The sequence below is a fragment of the Ammospiza caudacuta genome, chromosome 3, assembly GCF_027887145.1.
Source record: "Ammospiza caudacuta isolate bAmmCau1 chromosome 3, bAmmCau1.pri, whole genome shotgun sequence".
Taxonomy (NCBI): domain Eukaryota; kingdom Metazoa; phylum Chordata; class Aves; order Passeriformes; family Passerellidae; genus Ammospiza; species Ammospiza caudacuta.
Genome location: NC_080595.1, coordinates 13,311,963 through 13,329,497, shown reverse-complemented (window position 1 = coordinate 13,329,497; position 17,535 = coordinate 13,311,963). Strand labels below are relative to the sequence as shown.

At 50.5% G+C, this 17,535-nt stretch overlaps 1 protein-coding gene across 1 annotated transcript; it reads right to left on the bottom strand.

The window, feature by feature from the left end:
• Positions 1 to 3,526: 3,526 nt before the first annotated feature.
• LBH (LBH regulator of WNT signaling pathway) lies at positions 3,527 to 15,269 on the bottom strand. Its single transcript, XM_058801778.1, has 3 exons — positions 15,130 to 15,269; positions 14,287 to 14,389; positions 3,527 to 5,971 (listed from the first exon to the last, which is right to left on the bottom strand). Exons 1-3 carry the CDS (start codon positions 15,153 to 15,155, stop codon positions 5,780 to 5,782), a joined length of 321 nt encoding a protein of 106 aa, XP_058657761.1. The 5' UTR covers positions 15,156 to 15,269; the 3' UTR covers positions 3,527 to 5,779.
• Positions 15,270 to 17,535: the final 2,266 nt, after the last annotated feature.

The window sequence follows — 17,535 nt, the reverse complement described above, 5'->3', positions numbered from 1 at the left end:
CTGTGTGGTTACAGCTCTGGCAGCCACCGAGTGCTCAGTGCATGCTTCCTTTGTGGCTTGTGCACTCTTCCCACCCCTCAGGGCTCTCAGAACACCGCGTTTGACTTTGTTGTCCCTCAGCTGCCTGTTGTGGTGGGTGGAGGTTCACCCCTCCAGGCTCTGCTCCCTTGTCCCAGGCCACTGCTATCTGCCATCTCTTCTTGTCCTGTCTTTGCTCTCTTAGGTGGGAAAGGTTCAGGTCACTGACCTCAGGCATGGGGCTGGGGGTTTTTGTTTTAACGTGGGTAAAGCACAAGACAACTTTCACAGAGTTGGTAACTTGGTGTGGGAGAAAAAGCTCTTCATTGACAGGAAAAGGTCTGATTTGAAATAACAGCAACAAAAAAATTTACTTCTCTTGCTTTGACCCCAAACCTTCCCCTTTTAGCCGTTATAGGGAAGGTGAGACCAGAGAACAGAGGAATCTCTTTCCCAGATGGTTTGTCTCCAGTCCTGGCACTCAAAGTGCCCCAGCCTGCTGCCCCAGGCTTTTGGCTCATGCTGGGGCCATCAGCACAGTCAAGCCCCACATGTCTTTTCCTTCAGGTGAACTTCCACTGAGCAAAAGTTGGGAGCTGCAGAGGTCAGTGTGCGCCCCAGGGTTTGTCCTGGCCACGTTTCCAGTCCTTCAGGCACAAAACCATGGAGCCACAAGGAGCTTTGGCAGAGCAGCTCCCCACTATCACACCTCACAACCCCAGCCACAGTGCCCTCCCTTGCTTTGCAGCAGCTCCTGTTCTCTCCATCCCTGCTCATCATCACATAAACACACACAATGCCCCCACCAGTCCCAGGCATTTCCTGGGTGAAGCAGGTTTCTCTGCACTCAATTCCTCTCTAGGTGATGGGCATGGAGCCTCTTCCCTCCCACTCCAAAGCCAGCACTCATAAACCTTCATTTGTGTGAGGATGGGTTTGAGCTTAGCTCAGCAGAGCTGCTCTCCAGCCAGGCTTGCACAGCCCTTTCTGCAGGCGGGTGATCACTGGGGCTCTAGAAAGTGACACATTTTTAACCCAAGTGGCTCAAAGCCAATGACACTGTGCTTGTGACACTGCTGGCCTCCAGGAAAGCCTGCATGGGCCACCATGCCTCAAGGATGTCCCCCATGCTGCCCTCCTGCTGCAGAGACATTGGCACAGACCCTGCTGACCATGGGGACACCAGGCAGGTGCATAACTGAACTCTGCTGTGCTCCTCTCACATCCAGACACAGATTTGTGCTGGCCAAACATAAGCAGAAAGGCATCACTTGGACCATGAAACACCCAGAGCTTTTCTCCTCAAGTAAGGATTTAGGGATAGCAATTCCTCTTGTTTATACAGAGATGTGTGGTGCTCAGGATTGCTTTTTGAGAGCTCAGAGCATGTGCATTACAGGCTGTTGCTCCTCACATCCCCTGGTTCGTTCCAGGTGAGTAGACTTGGAGGACTTTGTTTTAGTTTTGATTGTGCTTCAAGGCATCTTAAAGCAGATCAGCATCACAAGGATGAAAGCTCCACGTCCTCATAGGCTGGGAACTTCCTGCTGGGATTAAAATTGGAAGGAGACAGCTCACCTGAAAGAAAATTCAGCTTCTCCTGTTGCTTGCAATGATAAGGAGACTGGTTACACCAGAGCACAACTTCAGCCTGCACAAGGGGACATGTATCTCAGGAGTGGCTGCTCCCCACATGCAGCGCTGATGAATTATCTTTGCACTCCCACAGAGCAATAATTTTTCCTGTCTGCACCCAAATGTAGGCAAAGTCAAACCATAGTTAATGTGCAGAGGTTCAAGTGACTGTGGGCTTGATGAAGGTGAACAGAAGTGGATGCACACTGAACACTACAAATGAAATGTCTGGGAAAGTGAGCCCAGACTGAACTAAGCAGGACAGCAGAGCACAGCTTGCTGTGTCATCACTTTCAACTACAGGGCAAAGCTGGAGAAGGACAAATGCCTCAGGTTTAAATGTTACCCAAGAGGAACATTGTTCTGTGTGCAAAGAAAGGTCCTTATGCCACCCATCATTCTACTTTGGGATGACTGAGGCTCAGCCATTCAGCAACAAGCCCATTTTCATTTGATGATCCAAGCTCCAGTTTGGCCACAATAGTTGGAGTTAGGGAGCAGGAAACAGCCTCCTTCCTACCAGCACTGCTCCAGGCAGATACAAGGCAGACCCCCTGGCTGAGCAAGCCCCACTCAGGGCCAGCCCTTGTGGTCTTACCCCAAAACAGGATGATACATCAGGATTCATTCTTCATTCTGATGTGAGCCTGAAAAACCTGCTGGTGTGCAGCACATGGAAGCAGCAGACAAGTTCAATGTGTTTGCAGTTTCCCTAACCAGTGCTGTATTTTGAACAAAAACGTTCTGGGTCAAGAAGAAACATCTTTGCTGATTTCAGACCAGCACATCTGGTCATCTTGCAGCAGCTTCTACAAGGCAAGCAACTCTGTGCCTGAGGAAAGGAAGACATCAAAGCACCTCTGCTAGAGTCTGACTGAAGAAAAGGAGAGGTCAGCTTTAATATTGCATTTGTTCCCATAGGATAAAATATCCATGAGGGTTGAGCAGGATACAATTCATCTCTGAACTCTGGGGCTCACACTGAGCATGCCCTCAGTTCAAGCATTTAATGGAAAGGTCATTAGTTAGTGTATTTAAACTAGTCTCATGTAAACACAACACTCCAGCCTCAGCTGGGCTTGTTTGCCTAGGTTAGATTAGAGTGTTAGCTGCCAAATCACAGGAACTTCTATCCACGTACCTTAAAGATATGGGTATTCCAGGGTATTTGCTTCTTATCTCCAGGTTTTAGTGGAAAATTTAATCCCATTAAGTACACAGCTTGAATTACTGAACCCTGGCGTGGTCAGACTCCTACAGCCAGAACAGTGCCTGAGTACCAGAGCAGCTCAGAGTCACACTCAGAAATGCCATTTTCCCCAGCAGCAGCACCATAAACTGTAGCCTGTGGCCACTGGCAAGTGCCAAGGCAGCTGCTCAGGCAGAGCTGACCTCTGGAGCCAGAGTGGCAAACACAGACAGCCCTGGGTAGCTCAGCTGAGACCTACGGGCACCCAGCAGGGCAAGGCTTGTCTTCCTGAGTGCTGCTCAGGGCAGGGAAGAGCATGCACAGGGAACATGACTAACAGCAGCTGTGAATAGTTTCCACTCTCCATTACTTCATGCTCTGCAAGGTTAGGTAAGGGGGTAGATCTAGATGACAGATATACAGATTTTTTTTTTTTTCAGGAATAAATAAACCAGAGCAGCAGTTTGCTGCAGCCTTTCACACAGCAATGAGCAACCACAGGAAGATGGAAGGCAAAGGTGCTGCCACCTCAAAGCTGACTTGGGTTTCCAATGCCATAGGGCCAGCCACCAGTATGAAGCAGCAACTCCAGCTGATAGCCATGACCTGGAAGGTTGACCATCCCACCCTACTTTAACAGTAAAAACAAAGCCAGTACATTTGGAAAGCATTTTCAAACTTTATTTACAACTGTCACAGTGACAAAAATGTAGTTTGAAAAAAATGCTAGCTTCTCCCTGAGGCTCAAAAAAGAATTACAGAAATATAGAATGTATATCATACAACAGGAGTTTTACTGGAGTGCTTTGTTCTTTAGATACGTTCAACAACAAATAGAAATATACACAATACTTCCAAAAAAAGGATGCAGACAGAAATATGCAAGTCTTTAGGGCAGACAGCAGGTCTGAAGTCCAAGGATTGCCATCTCACTGCTGCCCACATGGTAACATCTTTGATATAGAGCTTTGACTGGGTGGTACAGATGGTAGAGACCAATAGAGAGTAACACTTAGAAATAAGACAACTGGCTGGTATGCAGGTGTACAAGCTCACTCCAGTAAGACAGCAAGACTAGAACAAGTGTTACAGACACAACAGCTGAGTCCATTGCTAGAGGAAATGGTATCACCACATCATGGCTGTTCAGTGATCACCCATCCAAGGTGGGCAGGGAGTGTCTCACTGGGTCTGCGTGGCTGGACATGAGGCCACCTGCAGTGTAGGAACACTGAATTTCTCCTGCTTTGTGCTAACTCATCTCCAAACTCCCATCTGTCCAAAATAGTTACACAGCTGATAAATTATTGCCATTATGTTGAAACACAAGCAAGACAAGACTAAAACAATCCTGCCAATACGTTAAAAGCAGTTCCCAAACCCCACCAGCGTTTAACTACTCATGAGGTATTAAAAATACAAATACACACATGTCCAAATAGATTTTAAAAATGGAACCAGTTATAAGCAAAGGGGGGTGGCATTGGGATTATTATGGAAGTTTGGTTAAGGCCTTGACATTTCTTTTCCTCTTCCATGACCCCAGATTTGGTTTAGGTGGTACCTGCTCTCATCCTATCCCAAGACTGACTGGCTCCCAAGCTGGTCCCCAAAGCTGCAAGACCATCCCTCCTTTCCAGGGAAGCAGCAGGTTACCTTGTCTGGCAGCAGACTGGCCTTCTCCTTGAGGCAGGATATGGTGAAGAGAGGACAAACCCAGATCTCACAAGCCAGTCTGCACTTCATTAAAACAACCATGAACATTTCACCCTCACTAAGAAGCAGGAATGCATCTCGTCTCAGGACACCCAGGCTAGTCCCCTCCCAGCAGACTCCATCCTGCAAACCCCACTGCTGATCCACACTAGATCTGGTGTTTTGTCTTTGGATGACCCCCAGGTCTGGCAGCCCCCCTCCCAACACTCCCACCAGCCTGTCCTGCACTGAGGAGGCCCTACAGTGCAGAGCTGGAGGAGAACGCCCCAGCCCAGCCCTCTCAGGCCCATTGACCAGCAAGTTAAGAGACACAAAACCCTACAACTTCAAGGACACCGAGGCAAGGAGGCATACATCTCCACCCTTAGGCTTGGGGCACTGTACAAGAAGAGACCACCCACAGCAGCCTCAGCAAACACGAGAGAAAAATCTGAGGTGTTCAAACCTACATGAGCTCTTGCTGCAGACAGAAGCACCTTTTAACATCCGATGCACACCACCTCATGCTCACCACCTGCAAGATAAGCTAGGGCGTTGCAGGGGAGATGAGAAGCAGCAGCCTAATGCTATCCTGCAAATACAGCTGCTCAGCATTGAAGAGTCTAAAGGCAAACAGGGGGACAAAGTAACTTTGGGGAAAGTGGCTGGGAAACAGGCTCAACAGCAAGAGCAAGAAACCAGACTACTCCTATGGATGCTCACCTTGCCCTAGGAGGTGCCGAACCAGGGAGAGCTACAGGCCCCTTGTCACTAGGTCATTTAGCCATGCTTCGCTATGGACACCCTTCCACCCCCCAGCACACAAAATGGAAGCTGTAAGAAAGGCAAATCTGAGATATTTTGGCTCTGTTCTCATGCTTTTAGCCAGAGGCAGCTCCCAGCCAAACGCTGCCACCTCCAAGTTTCCTCCCTCTTCCCGAGCTCCCCCCTCAGCAGTCCTCGTGTGGTCACCCTCTGCCATGTGCTTGGAATTTCACTGCTGCCTCCGCCTCGGAAAAATACAGATAATGATCTCGAGAACAGCAAACATTTCTCTTCGTTACTTCCTTCCTTCCTCAGGAGGTCTGGTGACACCGAGGGCTTCAGTTCTCAATACAGAGAATACAAAAAAACTAAGATCTCGCAGGTGCAAAATTGAACTTGTCTTATTAAAAGACTTTCAAAGAAAGCGTGGCTCTTCCTTCAGAAGGGTGCAGTCCCTTGCCTTTCCTCGGACGCCATTTATTGCTCCTTGTTGTCCTTCTTTGCGTCTTCACAGTTTTCTTCCTCCTCCTCCTCCTGCACGAGGAACTCCTCGGGCGGCCATCTGAGCTCACCGCTCTCCACATCGCCCTCCGTGGGCTCCACCACGATGGAGGGCAGGCGGTCCTTCAGCTTGCAGTAGCGATCAAAGTCCGAGGGGTCGGGGAAGATCTGAAAGAGCCAAGGAACACGCTGTCAGAGGGGCTGCACTCGCCAGGCTCGGCCAAAAACACAGCTCCAGACGCTCAGGTCTCCAGGGCAGGCTAGTCTGGACACAGAGTCAACCACTGAGCTATGGGAGCACTCCTGGAGTTGTCAATAACCTTTTCCAGTCTCCAAGTAATGGAAATGAGCCCTGCCCAAGAGGCTCCCGAAGCACGCGCTTGCTTGGACAGCGCTCAGCAAATAGGCACCTGCCCTTTTGGATATTTATCCAAATGGCTCACCCCCCCTCCACCCCTGCTTTTGCATTAATGCTCTTCAGCCTGCACACAGAGCTCTCTCCATCAGAGAATCTGAGATCCCATTTCCTGCTGCTGGTCAGGCTGCACATCAGAACAGGCTTGCTCTCCAGGCTCTGCTGCTGAGGAGGCTCATGGCAACCCAGGGCTAGCACAGCCCAGACCCCTGCAGCAAGGGCCTGTGTCTGGTATCACTCCAGGGCCACAGAGCCAGCCTGAAATAGCTCAGCTGCATATTAGAGATAATTCTGGCAGCATTCTGCACACCACAGCTACCAGACATCACCAGTGAAACTCAGCAGGACACTCATTTTATGGAAGGGCTGGGGACTAGACTCTCTTTCTTTAGGAAAGGGGTACTTGTGGCACAGCCAGCAGTTATGCACTGTAGTTCCCATGAATACAAGGACTCCTCGATTTCCAGTCCCTCAAGGTTCACCTTTCCCATCCCATCCCACCCACTGCTTGCCACGTGGATGCACAAGCTTGTGCAGTGCAGCAGCACCAGGGCCCACACTCACTGGCAGTGCCAGTGATGGACACTTTGATCCTACTAGGAACTGAGGCAAAGTGTGAGCAAAGGGAAAAAAAACCTGCTGGTGCAGTGTTAGCAGCAGCTTTGCATGACTAGATTGCAATATGAACAGAAAAGTTGTGTTACTTGTGGGTAACCTGCTGGGGGAACACCTTCAAACCCCAGCTCATCCAGAAGGGAACTGGATGGGTGATAAAAAGGTTATCACTGCTGGGTGATCAAATCCACTGGCTACATCAGACCTCATGGTTAGTAGGCAGAAGATTAAACAACCACCACCTGCTATTTCAAACAATTTTATCAGAGTGTCTATTTCACATCAGAGTTGCATTTAAACACCCCAAGGAAGAAAATGACAAAGTGCATTTTCCCCTTGAGGTTGTAGGCCAGGTGAGAAGTCATGTGGCTGCACTTTCCTTTGAACATCACCTGCATTCCAGTGAGTTCCAAGAACATCCTTGCAGGGAGCAGCACGCCAGCCTCGGCCTCAGTCTGAGAGCAAGATCTCATCTGCTTTCATCTCTGTCGTTCCAGTTACAAAAGCAGGCTCCCCATCCAGGAGCCCTGAGCATTAACCATGAAGCCTCATTCTCCTTGTGCCAATCATCTGGGCACTCCCCACCTTGGGAAGCCCTGGCCACAAGAAGTGAAACAACATCCTATCTGCCCCTCCTTCAGCCTAGCAACTATTAGCTACAGCATCACCTCCTTGGCCATACTCAGGCTTCTATTCATTTTTCCTTCAACCCAAAGCTTTGTGGCAATCAGATTAGAAAAGCATCAGGCTGTTGCCTAACACAAATTCAGGCAAGGGAACAGAAAGAAATGCACAAATCAGGGGCTGTTTGCACGTGATCATCTGGTCCTGGGGACAGTGGTGCAAGACTCCAGCTCCCACCATCCAGGTTTTTCAGGTGCACAAGAGCAGCTGAGGTCCCCTGAACACAGGCACATCAACCTGGGCATTGCAGCGTGAGCTGCTTGCTATTAGTCACTCTCAGCACCAGTGAGACAGCAACTGTTTCTTGGAACTTTGTGGCTTCTGCTTGGCCAAACAAAATCAGTTCAGGCACACAGTGCATTACTGAAAGTACAGTCAGTGGCTCTTAAGCTTCAAGTTATCTAAACCCAGGATAGGGAAAAAAATACTCTTGACATTACATGGTTTAGAAGGTTGCAATGGAAAAAAAAATTGTGGTTCAAGAGGTTACATAAGCTGATAATGTCATGAAAATAGCCTCCTATGGAAGAAAAACAGCAGTATAATAATTAAACTAACCTTTGGCTGCTATTATTTTAAGCACATTAGGTCAAATTGGAGCAATTTCTTTGAAAACAGCCTGCCAGATTTTTTTTCCAGAAACTAAGTAGTAGTCATTTCCTTACAAACAAATATCCGCAAAATGTGGTGTGCAGCTTTTTTAATAATAAAAAAAAAACCCTAGCACAATCTTATCTCAAACAGCTGCAGGACAGGCCAAACCCAAGAAGGTCAGGATTTTTTCCACTAAGTCATGCTTTTTAATCGTTGAGGCAGCATGAAGGGAGATGTTGCAACTGCACTTTGAAGGGGCGTGGACAGTCAATGGAAAAAACACAGAAAGGCAGATTTCCTCCAGTGTGATGGGCAGGGTGACAGCAGGCCAAGCACAGGGGCCCAAGGAAAAAGGGTTTGAGACTTAACTGTACATCTGGGGAAGCCAAGTGAGAAGGTTAACCAAACCAGCCTCCTCTTCACAGAAAAAGATAAGCCAGCAGCAGCTCTCTCTGTCCTGCTCCAGTAGGGCCATGCTACATTTGTTGTAGGCCTTATTTATCTGGTCCCACTCCAGATGTAGGCAATGGAGAGAAAGAAACCCCCCTAATTTACAGCAAGCTCCACACTGGGGATTGCACAGCTCAGCTCTGACCTGGGAGCTCTGCACCCTGTGGCACAGCAGCCAGGACAGCAGCACCTGCCTCCTCCAGGCCTTTCTGCTCCCGTTATCCTGCTCAGGGCTGTGGGAGGAAGGCTCTGCACCTCCCTCCCCACAAACAGAGCAGGAGCCATGGCTTAGCTTCTCCCTCTTGTGCATGACAGCACCTTGCACACAGGTGAGGCAGACCTGGGCACTTGATGGGGGACAAGTGACAAGCAACTGGCTGTGATGGCTGCCTAAAAGCAAATTTACAGCAACTCAGAGGCATCTTCCACCCCTTCACTTGCATGATACAGCACAAGGGCTGCAACTGCTCCCACACAGAGCCCCAAATCCTGGCCAAGGAGAGACACATCCAACACCTCTAGATCCACAGAGGACATGCATGTTGCTTCTTACACCACTCAACACATCTTCTTGCTAACAGCAAGACTGGTTTTTACAGGCCCCTCTGTCTGGGAACTGCTCTCCTCATGAACTTATCCAGATCACACACAAATCAACCAAACTCTTGCCTTGCAGCTGAAAAGGGCAGGGAAAAGCAGAACTTGAAACAAAAGCCTGAAATGATTTTAGGACGATCGTGTTTGCCTCTGTTTCAGATGATCCAGCTCTACTATCCTTGGATGAAGTCCTGGCAACAAGAACGGAAAGTTCTCATTGCCCTGGGGAGACTCATACCCTCTCTCAGCATTCACAGGGATGGAGAAACACCAAAAGCAGGAGAGATGTCAGGCAATTTAGAAGACTAGCTCAGCACTACCATAATCCAAGTGACACTTGTAAATCCAAAACAACTTCCACATGTGTGCTCCATACCAACACCCATAGTTAAAATGCCTGTCTCTCCTCCCATGGGGCTGAAAAGTATTTAAATTGTATTACAGGGAGACTAAAGCAATGACATATTTCCAAATTAAGTTACTGGTTTGGGGGAAAGCTTTGCTTGACTGTGGTAGCTCTATACAAGATGCAAAGTCCACACTGGGAGACATCCCACTTCAGGCACAGGATACATCACTCATCCTCCTTGGACTGAAGGGCTGAATTTTGGGCCTCTTCAGCAATATCAATATTCCAAATCCCAAATCAGCATTGAAGTTCTGAAAATAAAGCTTTAGTGCCACTGAGAAGCGTGGCAAGCTCCTTTCAGGAAGTGCTTTGGTCATCTCTCAGTGCCCTCTCTGGAGGGCTCCTCCAGCCACAATGTACACATTTACTCACACAGCAGTCATGACTCAAAAACGAGCTCCAAGTATGCACACGGCAGCTGTGACTCAGGTTGATGAGCCACAACAACTCCCCAGCCACAGAAATACTGCCCTGTCTCAGGGCATGATGTCAGGGAAACTTCCTACATCTAACCATTTTCCCTCAGAGTAACAAGGCATCAAAGTAGGGTGGAAAAAACACACTCTGAGGTGTTGCTGCTCTGTCCTCAGTGTGGATTTCAGTGGAACACTCGTGCACAGCATAGCTGCCAACATGATTGCTTTTTTATCTGTTTATCCCATATCCTGCTTCTGTCCTCACTGAGGTCCCAGACCCTGGAATACACATTGACTCTGCCCATTAATCTTGTCTAGCAGCCGTGCTTGCTATCACCACTTCTTTGCAGCCTGGTCTCAAAGCCTTCCACAGCAGCAAGCAGCACCTCTGAAGGACTTCCCCTGCACAAATCAAAGCTGCACAGACATGAAGCACCTGACAAGAAAACAATTACAGAGGAAGTTGAATTTCCATTGAGCCAACAGCCCTTGGGCCAGTAACATACTGGTGGTCCAGTTTAACTGGAGGGATCCAGTGTACACAACTCCCAGGGAAAGCCAGTGCTTCCCCAGGGCTGGTGAGGAGGTGTTGCACTCACCAGAAATGACTTCCCCAACACCAAGCTTTTGGCACAGCCACTGGAGAGAGCCTTAAGCCTATTTACCCAGATTCAGGCACTCTGACGTGATTGCCAGTGAGCTGTGGCTGTGATTAACCCGCACAGATCCCAGCATGATGCGATCACCACCTAAAGAGCTCAGGCTCCCCATGACAACCAAACCTCAGCTGAGGGCACGAGGCAAGCCCAGCCTCTGCAGGCCACTCTCCTGCAGGGGAGCCTCAAGGAGCAGCGAGCCACCTGCCAGCCAGCCTGCACCAAAGCAGCACACTCAGCTCAGAACGCACACTTGGGGCATTAAAGCACTTTCAGTTGTGCTCAGGCCCTGCTCCACTTCCAAGAAGCAAGGCATGACTGCAGTCAAGGCACTGTTTTGACAACAGCTCCACGAAATGATTAATTCAGCCTCGGCTTCAGCGGCATTGTTCGTGCTGCTGGGAGACAGCACAGAGGACAAGCTGGCAGAGTGCTGATGAGGCTCTTCAAAGGTATTTCTGGGGCTGGGAAGCAGCAAACAGTGCATTGGCTCTGGCTGGCAGCAGAAACAGCCTGGCTCGCTGGACACTGCCAGGCAGGAAGTGTGTGAAGCCCTCCGCAGCCACATCTGTTTGCAGCAGGGGCAACTTGAGCCATCAGCTGCATTTCAATGAGTTTTTTGTTTAGTAAGTCCCATGGGAATTATGGGACATCTATTAAAGATCCAGAAATAGCTTCTCACTGCAGGCACAAGACCCAGCATGACATCATCTCTTCAGTCACATCTTCTGTTTTGTCTATGCTGCCCTGTTCTGAGACTCATGCCCCAAATTCACCACTCACTTCTGCTCAGGCCCTTGGAATCTGAACCATCTTCAGGGGGATCAGACAGCAGCTTGCTGTCACAAATACAGTAATAAAAGCTGTCTTACAGAGCATGATTTTGAAGCTAGCACACTAGCTTACAAGCATTTTACATATTAACTGGAAAAAAGGCAATCCCATGGTGAGAAAGCATGTTTACCTTAAGCCTATGGAAGAACTCAGTTAATACTGGTATTCCTTCTGCAGTCTGAGTTTTCACTATTGAGCAGTGATGAGCAGCCCAGCAAAGGGCACAGTGCTTTACCAGGGAGGAGAGTGCAGACCTTCAGCTCATGTCTAGGACAGACAGACACCCCAGTGGGTGGAAGATGCAGAAGGAAAAAGTCAACAACACAAGCTCCCTTCGCAATCACTGAGACAGAGAGGAGCCAAGAAGTTCAGTGAACTCCACAAGACAGAGGAATCAGATTGCTAAAGTTTGTAATCAGGGTATGAGCTTGCTTCCTCAGTTTACTTCCAAATAAAACAAAAAAAAAAAAGACTTTGAAACAGTTGTCTTAGTAGGACAAGTCTGTCTGCAGCGGGTACTGATGTGCTCCAGAATTCCAACAGTGGAGCTGGGCTGTGCCACCTCCTCTGGTCCAGACAGTTTCATGCCTGCCTCTGGTGGCAGAAGCAGCCCCCAGTCTCAGGCAGCATCCTACTGACCAGGCAGTACCTGCTCTACACAGCTTGAAGGGGGAATTTTGAACCCCAGTTTGAGGTCATCTCTGTAGTACAATGAGCTCAAGTTCTACTAAAGGAACAGGACAAAATTTTGAAGCTAAAAGCTTGATTCTGGCTCCACTTTTTATTTTTTGCCTCTCATAGCCAGCACAGGGCTGTTACACTGTGAGTGCCTGGCTCTGCAGATGAGTGGAGGAAGATGCTGCAGCTCAGAACAACAAGCCTCAGTGTAGGAGCAGTCATGCTCCATTAGCCCTGTCTGGTTTTAAGTTATTGCACTACAGCTCTCAGACAAGCATACAATTTTCCATGTACCAAACTCCCTCCATCAGCACGATGAGGCACAAAGTGCCAAAGTCTGAGGTAGAACAAAAAGTCCATGGTGCTATTTGCATCAGATTTGCCCTTGCTGGTCTCAGCTGACTTTTCAACCCTTTAAGGATGCTTTCAACTTACCTTGACTTACACTGTGACATTCTCAGCCTAGCAGCCAGAGAAGGAAGGCTGGATCCTGCTCCCCAATCCTCTTTACACTAACCTGATTTAGAGGCAGACCTCCTGCACAGCCCACATACTACTAATGCCATAAAGGTCTTCCATTTCAACTCCTCTACTCTTGCTGCCACCACTCTTCATCACATCAAGGTGAAGTTTTCCTTGCAGGCATTTGAAAAACAATTATCTACCACTAGACCACTAAAGAGAGCAGATCCAGGATGCAGAAGCCCTGCACAGATATGAGTCGTCAGCTTTTATGACTCACACGTTCAGGTGATCCACTCAAAACCAAACAGTCCTGTTCCCCAGTTGGCCAAAGCAGGCTTTATCAAGGTCATTAGCACCTGGGGAAGAACCTGACTGAAGTGATCATTAGAACAAGCAGGGCACCTGGATTCTGCCTCTCTCTGGGAATTTGGATGGGTAGGTTGAAGGAATTTGACCTGACTGGGTTAAGCCTCTTCATAAGGTGACCCATAAAGGCAGCCCTTGCAGGTCACTTTGATTGCTTCACATTTAACAAGTGGCATTGCCTCTGCACTCTGTAAAGGAGGAAAGAGGCTGCACACTCCCCACTAGCTCAAGTCCCCACAAGCACATCTATAAACCAAACAACTTGCATTATCCAGAGCCAGAATCCTGACTAAAAGAAGGAATGCATCCCCTTTTCCTCCACACAGCTATGCCTTCTGCTGGAGGCCTCGGTGGTGGCCCAAAGTTCAGTCGATTTCACGCTCCAGTGCACTGCTGCTGCCTTGTAGTTCCCTTTTCAGACAAACATGCAGCACCTCATCTGAATGCACACTTGGAGCAAATGCCTCCGTGCAGATTGTGTAACATCTGCAAAGGACAAAGCCTGCATCTGGATGTGCTGGTAAGAGTCACCCGACACACAGAGCAGATGCAAGTCGTCTGCCAGCATCCAGCATCTGTGTCAGAGCTCATCAATGAGCCTCCTGGAAGTAAGGAAAACCATGGAGCTGGGAAGCTAAGGTGCCTAACTTGTGCTGTGATTAACTACAGGCTAGGAAATGAAAGGGATGTTAAGACTAAATCTAGCTGCAGACCACTTCTTTATTGATCTAGAGATGAATAGCTAACTACATTGTTCAGAAGTTTCAGAATGAATGCAACTCGTGCCTCCAGGTACCGAAATCTCCAGTGACATTTCACGGCTCATTTAGGCTGTGTCTGCCCTCACTGTCTCTCACAAAGGATTGTTAACCCTTTCAAATGGGCACAACGGTCAGGAAAATCAAGAATTAGATCAAAAAAATGTGGATGCCATATAAACAGCATCCTTCTGCTCTCAGATCAGCTGTATGCTGTGTTACAAAAATCTCATGAGCCCCCTCAGCCCAGTGAGTGCCATGAATCCTTCTTTAACCCACCTCCCACTGAGCCCCGGGAATGCTGAATGAGCAGGGGCTCGGTCACTTCAAAACAAATGAATCCTCTGCCAACTCACACTGATAGCGAGGGATATTTTAGACAACCATCTCCTGCCAAGCAAGCATTCCAGTCTGTTGACTAGTTCTCACTACTGCAAGACCTGCCATTAGGTTAGGCTATGGAAACCTGCGTTAGACCAAGCTTAACAGTGTAGCCCAGGCAATTCCACACGGGATTAGTGCCTCAGCCGCCAGCCAAACACTCACCTGATACGACAGCCCATCCTTGCGGGGGCTTAGTCCGATCTCATCCATGGCTGGGGTGTTCATCATCACTTCAGTCATTTCAGCGGATCTCAGATAATCAGAGCTAGATACAAAAGACAGCATTCCAGTGATCCGAGGGGCTCCGGCATGACCGAGGACGATTCAAGCAGCGACGCGAGCAGCGGAGACTGTAGGCAGTCTATTTCTGGTCCCTTCCTTCCTGCCCCCCCTTGGAAGGCAGCGGAAAAAGCTCAGTCCCTCGTAAGCTGGAGCTGCATCCAATGCCCTGGGAGCACCTCCCCGGCTCTGCCCAGGAGCTCCAGCACAGCCGGGGACGCTCCGGCAGCAGCGCTTCGCTGTTAGCCCCGCTTCCCCCAGCTCTGCCCCGCGGGGAGAGAGGGGGGAAGTAAAAAACCACACTAAATAAAGTGCAAGCGCGGGGGGCTTGGTTTTTCTTTCACTTTTTTTTTTTTTTTTTTTTTTTTTAATTTCTCAAGCCGGCGCGCTTTAGCTCCCACTGACTTATTTTACAACCTCGGGGACTCCCACGCCAGCGGAGCGCGCGACGCCAATTCCAGCTCGGCTCTTCCAGCCTTAATGGAATTTCCAGCGCGAGAAAGTGAAGCGAACTCCCTCCCGCAGCCGCTCACCCGTCCCGCTACCGCCCGCCGGGGAACCGCCGCCACGGGCCGCCGGCCCCGAGTCGCTCCCCGGGGCCCCTCGCCGTCCCATTCCTCGCCTCACCCCGGGGCGGCTGAGGCGGCATGAAGGGGACACGGTCGGCTGAAGGGGCTCGGCCTCAAGCGTCCCCCCGCCCGCCCCTCACGGGAAGCGCCCACTCACCAGGGCAGGGGACACAGCACAGACATGAAGTCCCAGCGGAGGCTGCCCCAGGCAGGGGGTGGTGGAGGGGGCACCCAGGCGCTGCGGGACGATGCGCGGCGCTGCCGGGAAATCGGGCACGGTCCCTCACGCCTCGGCCGCCGCCTCCGCTCTGAGCCCCGCGCCTGCCGCCGCGTCGCCTTAAATGGCCCTGGGGGGCGTGGCCCGGTCTCAGCCCCGCCCATCCGCCTGACGTCAACTTTTTCATGAATGGCCTCGGCGCCGCCCGCAGGGGACGGTGTGGGGGGGTGTTCGTCTGTCCGTCCGTCCCATGTCCCCGCCACAGCGACCCCGTGCCGGGCGTTCCCAGTGCAGGGAGGTCAGAGCGGTGTGTTCCCGCTGTCCCAGCCCGGGCTGAAGCGGGGTGCGGCCCCCTGGCTCTGCTGCCGGCACCCCGAGCATCACCGCGGCTGGCGCTGGGTGTCACGGAGCGGAGCGGGTCTCAGGCGCGGCCCCTCCGTGGCGGTGGCGGCCGGGGACACGGGCAGGGACGGCAGGTGTCCAGAAGCGGCAGCGGCCGCCCAGCCCCGCTCCTGCCAGCACCTTCCGTGCCCCGCACCGCCGGCGGGGGTAAAAGCTGAGTGAGCAGCTCCAAGGGGCCGAGTTATATTTAGCAAAATAATGTGAATCAATGACGGGAAGGCGCAGGAGCAGAGGGAGAGGCAAATCCATTCGCTGCCCGGGCAGCGTGAGCACCGCGGGCAGCTGTAGTTAAAGCACATTTCCTGCATTCCCCTCCCAACATGAAACTTCTGGAAAGCAAAGTGCATCTTTGGGCATCCCAAGCTCAGCACGACTCCCGACTTTGTGCATGGATCTGCTGGTGTTTGTACAGCCCGAGGAGCGGGCTGTGCCCCGAGGCACATGCCACGGGATGGGCCGGGCTCTCCAAGGCTGCTGAGAGACGCTCAGGGCTTCTGGGCACAGTTCCCCCTCTGCTTTCCCAGGGATGTTGCTGTACGCTGGCAGGTGAAGTTTAGTGCCGGGACTGTTTGGATTCCACCTGTTGCTCCGTGCTGCTGCTCAGACTTTGCCAACACAGTGGATAACCAAACACACACTTACAAACGCTTCTCGTGTTTCCCTCAAACGCAGAACACTCAGCTGCTGCCTTGCTTCACACACATGTCTATGCACGGGCAAATACTTGCTATTTGCCCCAGTTTTTTAGTGCTAAAAATGCACAAGTTCAGTGTGTCTGAAGGGAAGCTTTGCCCTCAGCTCCACTGATCTACCCTCCGGACTGTGTATGAGTGTGTACATCCCTACGTGCATGTGTTTCCTCAGACCGGATAATTTAATCTCCTTAGATTGATATTATATAATGTGAGTGTATGTGGGTGTTTCACATCAGGCTGCAGCAAGCTGCTGTTTTGTGCCACATTAGAATGAATCACAAGGAGTCAGTCGAGCCCCTGCAAGCCTGTGGAAATTCAGGTGGGTGGCAGTGAGCTCCCTGCAGAGGGCCACCAGTCACCTTCCGCAGGGTTAAAGGAAGGGAGGCAGCAGAGGGGACTGGGTGCACACAGTCCCTTTGCCCTCCTTGAGCCTCCTGACAATGAGGTTTGGAGTCAAGGAGAGGAGTGCGAGGACAGCCAAGTCTCCAAAGTGCTGGGGAAACAGCTTCCCTCTGTTCTGCTGGCCTGTCCACCCAGACCCCCTCTCCCTGTTGCATCCCCTGGGACACACACATTCACATTGACTGTCTTTGCTGATTTCTCCACTAAGAGAATACCAAGACTTGACTTGTAAAATGCTTTTTTGATGCAGAACAGCCCAGGTCAGTGCCTGGTAGTATGTGCAGAGGCTGGGAGACCACTCTGGGAGAAGGAGAGAGACAGGGTGCTGCTTCAGTCAAGTCCCTTAAAATTAATATTTCAGCCTGCCCCAAGCGCTTTCTTCTCCCACCACGTCCAGTTAAAACGTGGGACATGAGATGGGGACATAGCTCAGTTCCCTGGGATGTTTCATTCAAAGCAACCCTGCCTGTGTCCCTCAAACACATACACACCTGCTATGGATTTCCTGGTGGTGTCTGTACAAAATAAAAGCTGATGAAAAACGCACATGCCCCCCAGGGCCTCTTTCACCAGGCCCACTGATTTGTCTTTCTAAATGCCTTCCTACGCTCAGCAGGGCTTGAAGTCTGAGGTTTTTCTCTCCTTGGGAAGCTCATTCCTTTAAGTATATAATCTTTGATACATTGAAGTCCCTGAAGGAGGTCAAGGGACAGAAATGGGACTCAATCTCCCCTCCATCCAGCCCCCATGGCTCCTGCAGCAACCACTAAGAAAAAGCAGCTCAGATCAGCCCTTTGCCAATGTCCTCTGGGCTCTGCCTTGCCATCTTGGCTGGCATGGGAAGATA